Source organism: Epinephelus lanceolatus, chromosome 22, assembly GCF_041903045.1.
Source record: "Epinephelus lanceolatus isolate andai-2023 chromosome 22, ASM4190304v1, whole genome shotgun sequence".
NCBI lineage: Eukaryota > Metazoa > Chordata > Actinopteri > Perciformes > Serranidae > Epinephelus > Epinephelus lanceolatus.
Window position 1 is genome coordinate 21,093,788 of NC_135755.1, and position 14,251 is coordinate 21,108,038.

The 14,251-nt window shown below is 41.0% G+C and overlaps 1 protein-coding gene across 2 annotated transcripts; it reads left to right on the plus strand.

Moving 5' to 3' along the window:
* Positions 1-3,074: 3,074 nt before the first annotated feature.
* Positions 3,075-13,589, plus strand: LOC117246190 (phospholipid scramblase 1-like). 2 transcript variants are annotated; one of them, XM_033609967.2, is made up of 8 exons: positions 3,075-3,300; positions 3,871-3,968; positions 6,524-6,819; positions 7,836-7,878; positions 8,085-8,305; positions 10,000-10,161; positions 11,197-11,358; positions 11,457-13,589. In XM_033609967.2, exons 2-8 carry the CDS (start codon positions 3,956-3,958, stop codon positions 11,514-11,516), a joined length of 957 nt encoding a protein of 318 aa, XP_033465858.1. In that variant the 5' UTR covers positions 3,075-3,300; positions 3,871-3,955; the 3' UTR covers positions 11,517-13,589. The 2 variants fall into 2 exon arrangements, with proteins under 2 accessions (XP_033465858.1, XP_033465859.1); XM_033609968.2 differs by lacking the exons at positions 3,075-3,300; positions 3,871-3,968 and adding an exon at positions 6,121-6,273.
* The last annotated feature ends 662 nt before the right edge of the window (positions 13,590-14,251 follow it).

Consider the following 14,251-nt stretch of genomic DNA (forward strand, 5'->3'; position numbering starts at 1 on the left):
ACAACAGAATAAATGAGTTTTTGTACCTGTTATACCTGCATCATGGTACTCTACCCAAATGCAATAACTCATATTCAGAATTCAGCACATGGTCAGGATCAGACACAGTTTTACGAGCTTGTCTTATCACTGATTGTTCAAAAATGACTTGATGTCTGCGATACACAAAATACACACATTTACAACACTAAACACCTCATAAAATAGGCAAGGGTTCAAATCAATTTTAAGCAAATGATAAAGGAGCAGGTAATGGGGGCGTAATTAGTAATTAACTAATTTAATTTTAATTTTTATTGGAACTATTGTATCAAACCAGGCAGTTGGTTGCATATACACCAGATATATCTACACAACAGTACATCGAGTAGTTAAAAATAGTGATGTCCCTCTACCTTGACCAGCTGCAACATTAAATTTCTGCTTTTCCAGTTATATATCTATCATAATAATAATACAATCAAACAATTGGTCATCACACTGACAGTTGCCGATAATAATACTTACTGTTGTTGTAAATGAAAGACTGTTACTTGTAATGACATTTTTTACACACAAGTATTATAGTTCTACTGAAGAAAAAGACCTTTGATAGAATATATATAATTAACCACTGTGTGTATTTGACAGCCATTTGTGAAAAAAGTCTATAAATCAATGACAAAAAAAGCATACTGTTTATTTTTGTTTCATAAGCTTTTTATAATCACTTGAATTAATTAATTGACTTTTGTCCAGTAACATTACAGGGCAGAAGAAGTTCAGACAGACAGTAATGTTGAAAGCTAATGTTAGCAAACGGCTGATTATTTACATGATTTACACATAAAACTAACATGGAGCAACATTAGCATTTATTTAGAGTCCTGTTTCTGGCCACATAACAAATGTAAGTCCAATATTTACTGTCCTTTTCACGCTCTGTTTAATTTCTAAGATTTTTTTTTCAGGTCAACAAACAGTCAAGCATCTATGCTGCTAGCATAGATGCTTGACTCTCCTACAGTTAATTAACCATTAGCTTGTCACTAACTTTGTGTTAAAGATGTTAAAAACCTCCAAAATGAGGTGATAATTCTATGTTTAACTGTTAATGTTAGCCTTACCAGCTAAAACCATTCCACATTTCACAAAGTAATTTGATTCAGTGTTGATATAAAAATATTAGTAAGTTACAGCTTTTAAGTTAATTGTCTGTTGTTTTATCAGTTAACTGTTACTAGCTAACTAGCTAACGGTACTAGCTAACACCCTTCCGCATTTGACCAACTGCTGATATAAAAATATTAAGTGCAGCTGTAATTTTATTCTAAATTTAAATTTGTTCTATCAATTTAATTCAGTGCACTTTAAAAAGTTTACTTATTGGTTTATTCAGGTTTAATGTGGTTTGCAATGTAACATTAAAAGAAACATGGCAGACTGTCAGTTAGCCTTTTGGCTAATGTCAGTTAAACTTCAGTTAACTTTACTAGAGCTAGTTTGTTTAATTCAGCTAAACACAAGATACGTGTATTTTAGCGTGGTTAATTTTTTTTTTATCATAATTAACCTTTAGACAAGTGTAGTTAGTTTGTGGGATTTACTTAGTTGGAGTCAGTAACGTTAATTTTACTGGAAAGTTACAGAGTGCATTGAAGTAACATTAACTACTAACATTACTACCAGTTACTGTTACGGGGTCATCCCTATGCTCCCAGGGTTCTATGTTTCCCGGGTTCTATGTTCCCCACTTAACACTGCAAAAAAGCTTGTATGTTCCCCGCTTACACAAAAAGGGTTCTATGTTTCCCGCTTGGTTGAGCGGGCAACATAGAACCCGGGAAACATAGAACCTTTTTTGTGTAAGCGGGGAACATAGAACCTTTTTTGCAGGGTTAAGTGGGGAACATAGAACCCGGGAAACATAGAACCCTGGGAACATAGATACGCTCCCCTAAGTTAGCTACTTCACTACATTTGAGAGGAAAATAATGTAGTTTTTACTACACTTTTTTCCACTTTAGGATTTAAAGTACAAAATGCCAGCAGTATCTATAATATTTAGAAATATTTAATGATAGCTTTCCAACAGTATGTCATATAATTTTATACATAATGAGTAGTATGATCTAACACTAACGTAACTTGTTTTAGTGCATTGTGCAGATCATACTTAGTTGGAATAGTTCTCTGTATTAACTTAATGTTTTTACGCTTTTGCGCCGGTGATAGCTGTGGCTGGAGGCATTATGTTTTCTCGTTGTTTGTCCTGTTCTTTGAAATCTCAAGAGCGCCTTGAGGGATTTTTTTTTTTTCAAATTTGGCACAACTATCCAGTTGGACATAACAAGAGATTATTAGAATTTGGTGGTGGCAGATCAAATCACTGTGATCTCGTCAAGGTCAAGGTCTACATCACTGTGACGCCACAATTCATATTTTGTCCAAAACCTAAAGAATGATGCACTAAATATGACAAAATTTCAGAAATGTCTAATAGGATAAAAGGATGAAGTGATGACATCCAAAAAGTCAAAGGTGAATTCAATTCAGTTTTATTTATAAAGCCCAATATCACACATCACAATTTATAAATTTGTTTGGCTAGTGATCACCTGAAGTGTGACATCATGATGTTCTGCAAAGACACTTTTCTGACCATTATTTAACATCATATCTCAGATATTGAATTGGTGACACTAATCTTAAAACTGCACTGATTGTATAGATCTTCTGTGCTGCTGGGGGGAAGATGTGTGTGAAGCATCCATGTTTTCAGACATGGATGTAAACATAGCTGCAACTTGACTGGTGCATACAAGCACAAGCATGTCATTACTGACGTATTTGCGCCCTCTGGTGGTTGTTGTTGACACCGTGTTGAGCAGACCAGCCCCCTCCCTCCTGCTGCTGCGTGCACTGATAATAACATGTTTCCATTTCCATGACACAAATCCTCCCATGTGAGAGCCGACGCCATGCTAGAACAAGCAGAAACGGTGAACCCTTGCAAAAGTAGGGTAAAACATAGTGTCCAGTCTCCTGCAGCTACATATGTTTGTGTTTATATTTGGCAGCACACGGAAGCCTTGCCAATAAAGGTCGTATGAGCCTAAAAAGGGGAGGAGAGTACAAAATAAGTATTGATGGGAGGGAGGAGTGACAGCAACAGCGCAGCAACGAGAAACAGCTCAGGAAGAAGACTAAAGAAAAGCGCCTGCTTGGCACCGTGTATGGGATTCATTTTCCACTGTCAAGTCGTTTGTTTTCACCGTCATTTTTTTAGTTGGGACTGAGAGGAAACAAGCAGCCAGATAGGTGAGATTAATGCGTCATTTACATGTTTCTCTTCCTGACATGTTAAGGATTAGAGGGGTTTTATCAGGCCTGCAGCAGACACTGTTGGGGAGAGAGACACAGAGAGGGGGGCTATGCTGTGAGAAGTTGTAGTGTTTTCAGAGAAATGTACTCCTGATGACTTTTGGGGGGATTTGTGTGTGTTTCAGTCCTGTCCTTACTGGATATTCAGCTTTATTGAGTGATTTCTGATGGTAATAGTAGCAAAATAAAAGCATGAAGAGAATCCAGTGGAAAAATTAATGACCTCCCCCCCTGCCTTTTCAAAACACGTCACACCCACTTCTATATTTCATGTGTTAGCTCTCAGACATGATCCATCACGAACAAAAGAGCTGTTTGCTGCCTTTCAGTTTCCCCTGTATCACATGATTTATCATACGACGTGATGACAGGAGTCACTCAACGTGACTGTGTGAATAATTGAGACTTAATGTCGTCTCGCCTTTTTGTCATCACCACTTTCTGGTCTGTGCAACCCCCTCCCTTTGCATCACCCCCGTCCCTCCCTGTCCCCTTTCATTCCTCTAGTTTCCCATAGAGACCCGGGGAGTGGACTGGGAAGTGTTACCTCCTTTTACTCCGTGCCCAGAGAAGTTTCATCCAGCCCCTCGCCATGTCTGCTCCTGGTAAGTGGCTTGAAAAGTGGATAAATAACCAGCTCTGTGTCAGATTTGCATCTTTAGTTTGGTGTTTAGACATAGAATTACAAGAATTAAGAGCTTTGATGGTGAGTTTTTCACTTTAAACACTTGCTTCCTAGTTGACTTCTTCCATTATGTCACCTTTTGCTGCTGTTGTTGAAATGATTAGGCTCTCGCATGTCTCGCGTGCAAGTTTCCATTAGATTTCCCTGCTCACTGAGCATTGTGAACTGAAAAGACACCAGGTCCAGCCCCCAGATTCCTTCATCGTCCTCGAGAAATGTTATCCTCCCAAAGGTGGTGAAATCTGAAAGAGATTCCCCGAATGCTTTCATGAAACCTGAGGTGAAAACTAATTTTTCATTGGCACAGCGTACTCCTCCCTCTCGATGGAAAAGAGCAGTTCAGGAGGTGAAAGGTACCGTTTGTGTGGGGCATGTCCGTCTGTGTACACAAGGACTGCCTTCCTGCATACACACACACACGCTGGTTTAAAATTTGGGTTTTGTTTCCTGCAAGTAGAGAAAGGAATGTGGAAGTGGGTGGAGCAACAACAAGCCCCAAGACTTCACAGAACAAATTACTCAGATCCTCTTTTTTGACTGAGATCGAAAGTCTCTCTCAATTGCACCCACATTTGTTTCGAGATTTAACATCTGTTCAGCTTTGAGAGTGTATATCAGCACGCTCGCGACCTTAAGCGAGGAAGGATCTCACTATGAAACAGTCCAACGACCTCTAAAACTCTTCAGCTGGTGGTTGTTGGACTGCACTGCCATGCCAACAAAAACCAGTTTGGTCAGCTCGGGACAAATGACACCAGCACATGGCACAGTCATCCTCCTTAACACAACACTAATGATACGGTGGTGACATTATGACAGCTCATTCAAATAAACTCAACGAGCTTTGCATTTGAGTGCTTACAGCGACAAGTGACACACACAGAGGCATGTGATCAAGAAAAAACACCCACCCTCTGGAAACAAGCCCACATTTACCCCACAGACAGAAAAAAATCTGGCTAAGAGAAAGAGAGTAGATGTATAATTATGAGTGTGAAACCTGTGGAAATGTCCGAGCTGTCCCCTCTCAGTGAACTTCCCTGGTGACACAACGGTGCAGACATCTGTTTGTGAGTGAACACATGACAGTCAGCGTTCCACCTTAGTAGCTCGTCATCCTCGTGCACTTCTCCGTTGCACCCACTTCCTTTAAATTGCCATTTAGGCTCTCTTCAATGTGATCCACGGATTGTTTGTTGCCTTTGAGTGTTGAGTGAGTAATTCAGTCTTCTCTAATTGCTTTGGACTCTTGAACCACAACATACAGTCTTCTATTAGCTGTCAGAAGTTCAGAAGATGCTTCTGTTTAAGAAGATATTGGAGTGCAGACCTTTGAGTAAACAACACAGTGGTGGGAGGAAGTTTTGTTGTCATTATCAAGTCAGGCTTGATTGCTGATGCACTTCAGACAGACAAACAAGCAGAAATATAAGCATCCAGGCTGCCACTGAAACTGGAGTCACTGCTCTTTAGCCTGCTGAAAACTTTACTGATTAGCATAGTTTGTTCTGGGCAGATAAGACTCTGCAGCTGTTGGATTCATGCCTAAATAAAGACTGATATCAGCTAATTTGACTGTTAAGAGTGTTTTCACCCCCAATGTGTTGCGTTCGATTGAAATAAACTAAAGTCTGTTGGCGCCTTCTTGTGGGCTTGTGTTAAAGCTGTAAACTTAACTGTGGTGCAGACCAAACAACAGAACCAAGGCAGCTTGAAAAGGTAGGTTTCTGTCTGCTTCCAGGCCGATAGCAGATGTGTGATTTTAGCATGATTTCCAAAGCTAAACTACAAATAAATCCACCTGTTGATTGTAAAATATGTGCAGGAAATGATCTTGTAATTGGTCTTTATAAGGCCATGTATGTCACCTATTTGCAAATCATTTGGTAACCATGGCAATACAGTCACCGCAGGTGTTTATATTTAGACCCACCAGGGCTGTCACTGTATAGTATAGTCCAGTATTGGCTGTTTATTAGCTCCCTTGTTAGTGACGCCAATCTCCTCTGAGGCTCGGGTAATAAGTAGCTTATTGGCTCTGCAGTCCCTCCCAGCGGGGGAAAAGTAGGATGATCTACAGCAAACACACATGCTCTCTCACACACTCAACGAGCACAGAGCAGCTGCTATCAGACAGACACACACAGATCATGACTACCTCCGTGGTGCACTGATGACCTGGATGTTTGTTGCTGCATTATCTTAGTTTTTTATCTAATACAAAGGTAAGATATTGAAACTGACACATTTGATCACGATTCCCGAGATGTTAAAACCAGGAAGCAGCTTTATGTTTTTCTACATGTCTATATTTATTGTTTATTGTGTGGGTTATGTTTTGTATATTACATTATGTGTCCAGTTGTGCTTCCAGTTTAAATGTGGTTTTGTGCAATGAAGAAACTTAATGTGTGTAGCTCTTAATGAACAGTCTCATTAAAATGAGTTGAACTATTGTTATTGTCTTTTCCCCAGGTTACCCAGGCCCTTACCACCAAGCGCCCTACCCCATGCCTCAGCCCGGCGGCCACTCCGTAGCCCCTTATCCAGTCCCTGCGGGAGGGTATGGAGACCCCAGTCAAGCCCCTCCACCAGGCTTCAACATGGGCTACAATCCAGGCCAGCCTCCTGTCATGTATCAGCCTGGTCCCGTTGGCCCAGGCTCAGTTCCAGGGCAGGAGTACGGTGCCCCTCAAGGAGGGATCTCCCCGGCCCCGGCTCCAGCTGCGGTTGCTGTTGGGGTCCCACCGGGACTCGAGTACCTCACACAGGTAGGACAGAGAAATCAAAGAAAGGTCTGCACCTGCAGTCAGGCGATTTTTGCTGTTTAACCTGTTTTAAGATTTGTGTTAAGATTAGTGTCTTTATTTTTAGCTACAATGGCTCATTCACACACACACACACCACTCCTTCACTTCTGGAATTTGTTCCCTTTTGTGTTTCTTAGTGTGCAGCTGTCTGACTCATAAACACTGACTTATGAAAATTAATGATAAGACGCCACACTGCAGATCACTCGAGGGTGAACTGTGTCCTGTAAAGCTACGGAGAGCAAACTTTGAAATGCACTAATTGCTTACTCACACCCTAAGTTCCTCTGTTTCCATCTGTCACATGTGTTTACATAGAATAAAACGTTATGAGAAAATAGCCATAAAGTTTCGACAAAGATTCATGTAGTTGCATTTCTGCACTCCTGTCACAGTAAATGATTAACCATTTCTGTATTTGTGCTGCTTAGTTTATTGCACTTCGCTAGAACTAAATTCAAATCCGGTACAGAGGAGAAGTGTCCGCTTTGCATATGATAATCTGGCTTTGGTTTGTGAACTTGTAAATCTAGTTTTCCAATTAAAACGATGCAGTATGATTCTGTGGTCACAGCCGTTTAACTTTAAAAGATCACATTAAACATTTTTCTCACAACAGTAAGTAGGTTTTCTTTGTGTACACATTATAGGGACATTTACTTTTATTCAAATAGAGTTCAAACAAAGACGTTAACTTGCAGCAAATAACTCTGTGTTTACCCAGACAGAAAAAGGACCATTATTTGTGTAACAAGGATCCAACCCAACTCAGGAGTGACTCCACACAGCAGCTAGCTTTGAGATAGTCGATAGATGCTTTTATGATAATTCATGCAGTTGCTTTGCATTGCAAACAAATGAAAATTCCACTTTGCATTTGCAGCTTTTCCCCGTTCATACTTTCACATTGATGCATTTCACAATAGTAAACTGACTGTTTGTTTTCTGTCTCATATTGCTTTCTGTTGTGGCTTTAGATTGACCAGATCCTCATTCATCAGAAAGTGGAACTCCTAGAAGGTAAGGCGTTGATCATCCAGTCATGTTTACACTCGCCACTTTGCAAACAGCACATAAACAGCATCAGGAGTTTGTCAGCTTGTGGTGCACCAGCGAGCATTGAACTTGTCAACATAAATCATAATGATAAACAGACATTTGACCTTGAAAGTCTTTACTTATCTTTGTTATTCACCACATCCACCCGTTTCCTTTGTCCCGCCCAGCATTCATCGGGTTCGAGACCAATAACCAGTACGAGATAAAGAACAGCCTGGGCCAAAAGATCTACAAGGCCAAAGAGAAAAACGACTGCTGCACCAGAAACTGCTGCGGCTCGCTGCGCAGCTTCGACATGAAGATCAAGGACAACATGGACCGGGAGGTCATCCGTCTCATACGGCCTTTCCGCTGCGTCTCCTGCTGGTGTCCCTGCTGCCTGCAAGAGGTCTGTGCCTGGGTGTGGGTGTCAAAGGCAGTTTTTAATAGCCTCATATATCGATTTACCACACCAACACCAATATTGTACTTGTTCAGTGGTGCACTCAGCTCCAAATCACCCTGAGTGCTCATCCTGCTCATTGATAAACACTCTGGTATCTGCGTTATATTTGTACTAAGTGAACCAAGATAACGTGTTCCATTATTAACGCTGTTAATATTTGACCATTTGGATTGTCTGGAGAATGAGCTGTTATTTGCTGAAGCAGTTTATTCATAGTTTTGCTGGTAATGACACTAGTGACAACAATTTGGAAATAAATTTAAAGTTAACAAAAAAACAAAACAACTGACTGGCTTTGAGATATCTGTACAGGGTTACTTATCATTTTCCATTTCCAAATTTCACACTTTTCCAGACTCAAATTTCGAGACTTCTTGGTAAAGAAATTTGACCATATTTGAAATCTTGGTAAAAGTAGCCAGCCCTCAGAAAACTGAGTTCACACTCCTACGCATAAAGTTGAGTAATGTTTCACCGTCATACATCTCTGCCCAAAGAGGAAGTAAACTAATCACTGCGACCTATGCTCTTATTATTCCTCTTAACATATTTAATAAGTAACATTATATTATTGTTCCCCCCATGACTTTTGTCTCTTTTATAAATAATTTTTTGCGGCATCTGTGTCCATGGAAACAACGTTGAATGCTGCCGTAAAGGTATGGTTTCCTTACGCAGAACTTTTCAGATAACTACATCACTGAATAACATTTCTAGAGAAGCTTAATATTTGGTTATTTGTGATGATTTGTATTCATTTCAAATTTTCTCTCAAACTGGTCACCAATGTCTGGATTTGGTTCAGTTGTAAGGCACTAGGGGCAGAGCTGCTTTGCAGGTTGTGACATACAGGTGTAGAGGCTTTGATCGCATCAAGCCCACTGGCCCGCACTCTCTTACACAATGGTAAAGATTTTTCTGAAAACTGTTGAGTCGGTGTGTCACTGCTTCTTCTGTCGCAATGGATATCTCATTATCTGGGCAGATACATCTAAAGCTATTTGCATGTCACTGAAAGTACGTGAGAAAACGAAACCATTAACAAAACTGAAATATGTGTCATGCAGGTTTTCACTCTGAAGATAATTTCACTGATGAACCTCATATTAACATAAACAGAGGCCTCTGTCTTTCCTTCCGTCGCTTTGTGTTACTGTTGAGTGGTTCAGCGGTGCTTCGATGTCTTTGTGCACCCGTCTGCTCAGGCAGGGGATTGTTAAGACTATGAATGGCCCTTTGTCTGTCCCAACTATCTCCTAGACTCCCCCGATTCTCTGCCGTCCATCCATCCACCTCTGAGACCGCTCTCTTTCTGTGTAATCACATGGTTGGCAATCTGGCTACAGTACGCTCCCACTGGCATGAACCCAAGCTGTTACACTCTCACATACTGCAGTCCTGTTTACTGGTCAGACAGGAGCCATGTGAGACGTATTACCTTTGTAATGTCATGGCACAATGGAGCAGTCAGAGAATCACTTATCATTCCTGCTGTCCCGTGTGACGTGTTTGACACGCCAAACCCCGTGATGATGTATTTATAGCTGTCAGCTGTCAGGGGAAGATTTTAGGCTTTCTGGGGTAACTAATTTTGTGGCACGTTAGTATGTGTATTTAATTACATATCTGATCCACAGATGGAGGTCCAGGCACCGCCGGGCACCACCATTGGCTACGTCAAACAGGACTGGCACCCTTTTGTGCCGAGGTTTTCCATCCAGGGAGCCAACAAGGAGACCCTGATGAAACTGGAGGGGCCCTGCTTTGCCTGCAACTGCTGTGGGGACGTCAACTTTGAGGTGAGGTTAGAAGAAGGTCTGCACCACTCTCTCATCTGTCCATTAGTTAGTTAGCTTAGCATAAATACTAGAAACAGGTAGTAACAGCTAGCCGACCTCTGTCCAAACATAACAAAATCTGCCAATCAGCACCTCTAAAGCTCACTAATCTGTACAGAAACGATAATGTAAGAACTTTTTTTATGTGAGGTTATGTGCAGGATTATTTCTTGGCCAGGAGCTACTGTCTGGAGTCTCCACTGGTTGCGTGGCAGGCTCACAGTCACAGGAATTTACAGCACCCAGTTAATTAAATGAACGAGATATTACACGTTAAAAGGGAACTACGCCCATTTTTAAAATCCATACATGTTGTCCCTGTGGTCTAAGACAGTCCAAAAATATTAGTAAACATGAACAACTCTCTCCCAAATCCAAACACTAGAGTGCTAAAACTCATGTGTGATCTGAGCTAGAGCGCAGGCTGGTCTGAATGTTACCACATAGACGAACTGACGAAGACTGCAGACCTGAGAACACAACAATAGAGTAAAGCTCATTTGGGTGTAACAAAGAAAGCAAACATTCATTGTGTTCACAAAATTAGGCTCCTATCCATTGTCTGTGGGGCAGCCCCAGACTTTATACTTGATGACATCACAGGTTTGAGACTTACTTCTCTGGTTTCCGGCTTTGAGAGAGAGTATCTTATGTTCACAAATATTGATTATATTTTCCTAGGCCACGGAAATAACATATTGGAACTCCAAATTTAGTTGGTGCTCATGAGCTTTAGAGGTGTTGGTGAATATTGTTGCCTTTGGAGGGAGCCAGGCTAGCTGATTCCCAGTTTTCAGACTTAATGCTAAGCTAAGCTAATGTTTCAGTCTTCTCATCTAACCCTCAAGAAGAAAGCAACTGTCAAACTATTTATTTCTGTAAATAAACAGTTCCAGTCCAAGTTTGGCCATTTTTTTCTGAAAAACCTCTACATGATAGCATCCCTGTGTTGTACTCTTGATAAAACATCTTAGAAACGTTGTTCTTGCTCTGCAGCTGAAGGGCAAAGATGGTGACAAGCCCATTGGTCGCATCAGCAAGCAGTGGAGCGGCCTCTTGAAGGAAGTCTTCACAGACACCGACAACTTCGGCATCCAGTTCCCGCTGGACATGGATGTGAAAATGAAAGCTGTGCTCATGGGAGCCTGTTTCCTCATTGTGAGACCATGTTCTTAGTTTTTCCTCTTTGAATTTTTTGTTCCCCTTCTGCCTAATCACACGATGAGTTAATTTCCTTCTTTGTGTCCACTCTGCAGGATTTCATGTTCTTCGAGAAGGTCGGGGAGGCCAACCAGCGCAGCACTGTGTTTTCATAACAGAGGAAGCAAGGAGGGGAAAAACAACAGCATGAGAGCTAGTGCCAGTTATGTATTCTCTGTTCATGTACTTTATATTTCCATTTGTTTTTTTTAATCCTTCCTTTGCCAAATTCCAGCCAAAGTGATGCCAATCCCTGGATCCTTTTATACACACAGACTAAAATGAGCAAACAAAAACCAGCCACGGATTATTTTTGAAATCTGTCCAAGCTCAGAGACTGATACCGGCTGCTACTCTGCCAGCCTTCTTTACACTCCACACCGTACCTCAGACTGAGATTTAATCCCTGCTAAAGAATGTCACCCTTACCCTTTGTGTCTTTCTCAGTACCCACACACAGAAATAAGAGCGGATATCAACATGTGTTTGAATGCTTTATGCTACACTGGCAATAACATTTCATATTTATATATTTTTATCTGCTATTATATCACATTATGAGGAAATCACAGTTGGTTTAGCACAAGTGCAATACTCTCTTTTAGCCATGCATGCTAGCAGTTAGCAGATGCTTTGTGTTTAGTGCTATTTAGCAACTGTTAGCATGCAAACAAGCTAAACTAACATGATAAGCATTATTCCTTCTGATCACCTGCATGCTAGCATTGTCATTGTGAGCATTTGGACATTAGCACTTAGCTGACAACACTGATGTGCCTTCTTTTATGCGAGGTTATGTGCATGGTTATTTAAAGCTGGGAGCAGTTAATTAAATAAACCAGGTATAACGTGTTAACGAGTGAGCTTAGAGGTGCTGGTAGATTGTGTAAATTAAAAAAAAGAGCCTGGCTAGCTGTTTATATGCTATGCTAAGCTAAGATAAGCTAACCGCCTGCTGGCTGCAGCTTTGTGTTTATCCTACAGGCAGAGTGGTTTCAGTACTTTGTGTTTAGTGCTGTTCAGCAAATGTTAGCATACAAACAGATAAACAAAGATGGTAAACAGTAAAACCTGCTGAACATATATGCGTGTAAGTCATTGTTAGCATACTGACATTAGCACTTAGCTCAACGCACTGTTGTGTCTGAGCGTGGCTGTTGTGACTTTCAACCTTGCAAATTGAAAGCTTCATATAAAACCACAGTGAACAAGCTGTCGTCGTTAAGCTTATATGAGGAAGTGTTGGTTGTGTCAGTGAGAGAAGTGGGAGCTACCTCTCAGCTGCCTTTCTTCTCCTCGAAGCCCTCTGTCTTAAACTCCAGTGTACATAACCTAACAAACCTGTAGCATAGGCTACAGTGTAAATGCTCTCATGCTCCCTCTGTGGTCTTACAGTTGCCGTGGAGACTGACGCCACCGCCAAACCTCGCCCTCCCATTTCTCCAGATACCACTGCCTTGAACATGTGCCAGTGTAATGACAGAGGAGGGAGAACATGTAGGTTAAAAGTAAGAATAATATGAGTAAAGGAGGAATTGAAAGAACATAAAAAGCAGAAGTTGAGGTCGGTGAACATTAAAGTGAACGTTTATCTGACCTCGCAGTGGTCGGAAAAGCTGACCAGTGGCGGGTTCAAGGAAACAATTTGAGTTTCTGTAGTTTGTAACCGAAAGAAACCTGAATGTGAAGTGTTGTCCGTTTGTATCTTATTTAATTGCTGTGCTGTCAATTGTTCACTGTTCACAAATGTTGCCTGTTGTTGAACGCAACTCTCTGCACTGTATTTGATTATCATTCTCATTCTCACTGTTCACATGACTTAACATGGGTGTGCCTCCTGTGAGGCTTGGTTGCCACTAGTGCTCTCAAATGCAACTCTCTCTTACACTGTCAGTAACTAATATCTATGTGTCTATCAGCTTCTGTGCACCTCTGATAAGAGACAGTAGCCAAAGCATGTACAGTACATTTATTGCAATTGTATGTTCATTGTGTCAGTTTAATGTTCTTAACTTGCTTTTTTTTTTTACAATCAGTAGTATCTGCAGCAAGCAGGATCTGTGTAATCAGTTTCCTGTGTTTCTATCAAACTATTTTGTACCCACTGTTGTTTGCCTTGTGATTGTGAATCAAGTTTTTTACAGAAACAAATACCCTGTTGTTCAGAAATAAAACAAATGCCACACGAAGCCATTGTTACAGTGTTGATGTCTTGTGTTTTTAAGCTCCACCGATTGTCTAGGAACGTTTCTAGGAAGGCCCTTGGAAACCTTAACGCTAAACGTGGAACATCTGGTTTCACTTGGAAAAAATGATTGTCGCTGCGGAGGGAAATCCCGTCTTATGATCTGGAACACAATCAGCCAAAGTCCACTTCCACTAAAACCCATCTCCGCTTTAGTTACTATGTAACTTTATCAGTACAACATGCACTTTATTGGTGTCAGTATCACCTTCTTTTATCTATCTTAACATCATATCCATGCCCTACTCCATATGCTACAGAAGGAGACAAACCCTCTCCTCCCTGGTCCTATACTGAATATCCTACTGCTCCACCCTCTGGGAAAATGTGGGAAATACAAGCATAGTATTCCTGAGAGCATGTCTGAACATGTCCACCCATGCCTCAATGCTCAAAATGTAATTAACCTCCCATAATATACAATTCTATGATTCCTACTATACAGGAACCATCAATTCAGTGGCTCAACAACAGGTTGTAAAAGCTGACCTGATACTCTGCATGCTAACTGCTCTGTAAATATTTGCACTGGCATATTTATCCACACGGTGTCTGTTTGTTTTCTTAAGTTACAACCCATAAAAGACACAACAGGAAAATATGTTG

Bases quoted from the DNA above. Each gene is read 5' to 3' on its own strand.
- LOC117246190 (XM_033609967.2), top strand. The intron at 7,879-8,084 runs GTAAGGCGTTGA...TGTCCCGCCCAG, and splicing joins GAAAGTGGAACTCCTAGAAG to CATTCATCGGGTTCGAGACC. The intron at 10,162-11,196 runs GTGAGGTTAGAA...CTTGCTCTGCAG, and splicing joins GTGGGGACGTCAACTTTGAG to CTGAAGGGCAAAGATGGTGA.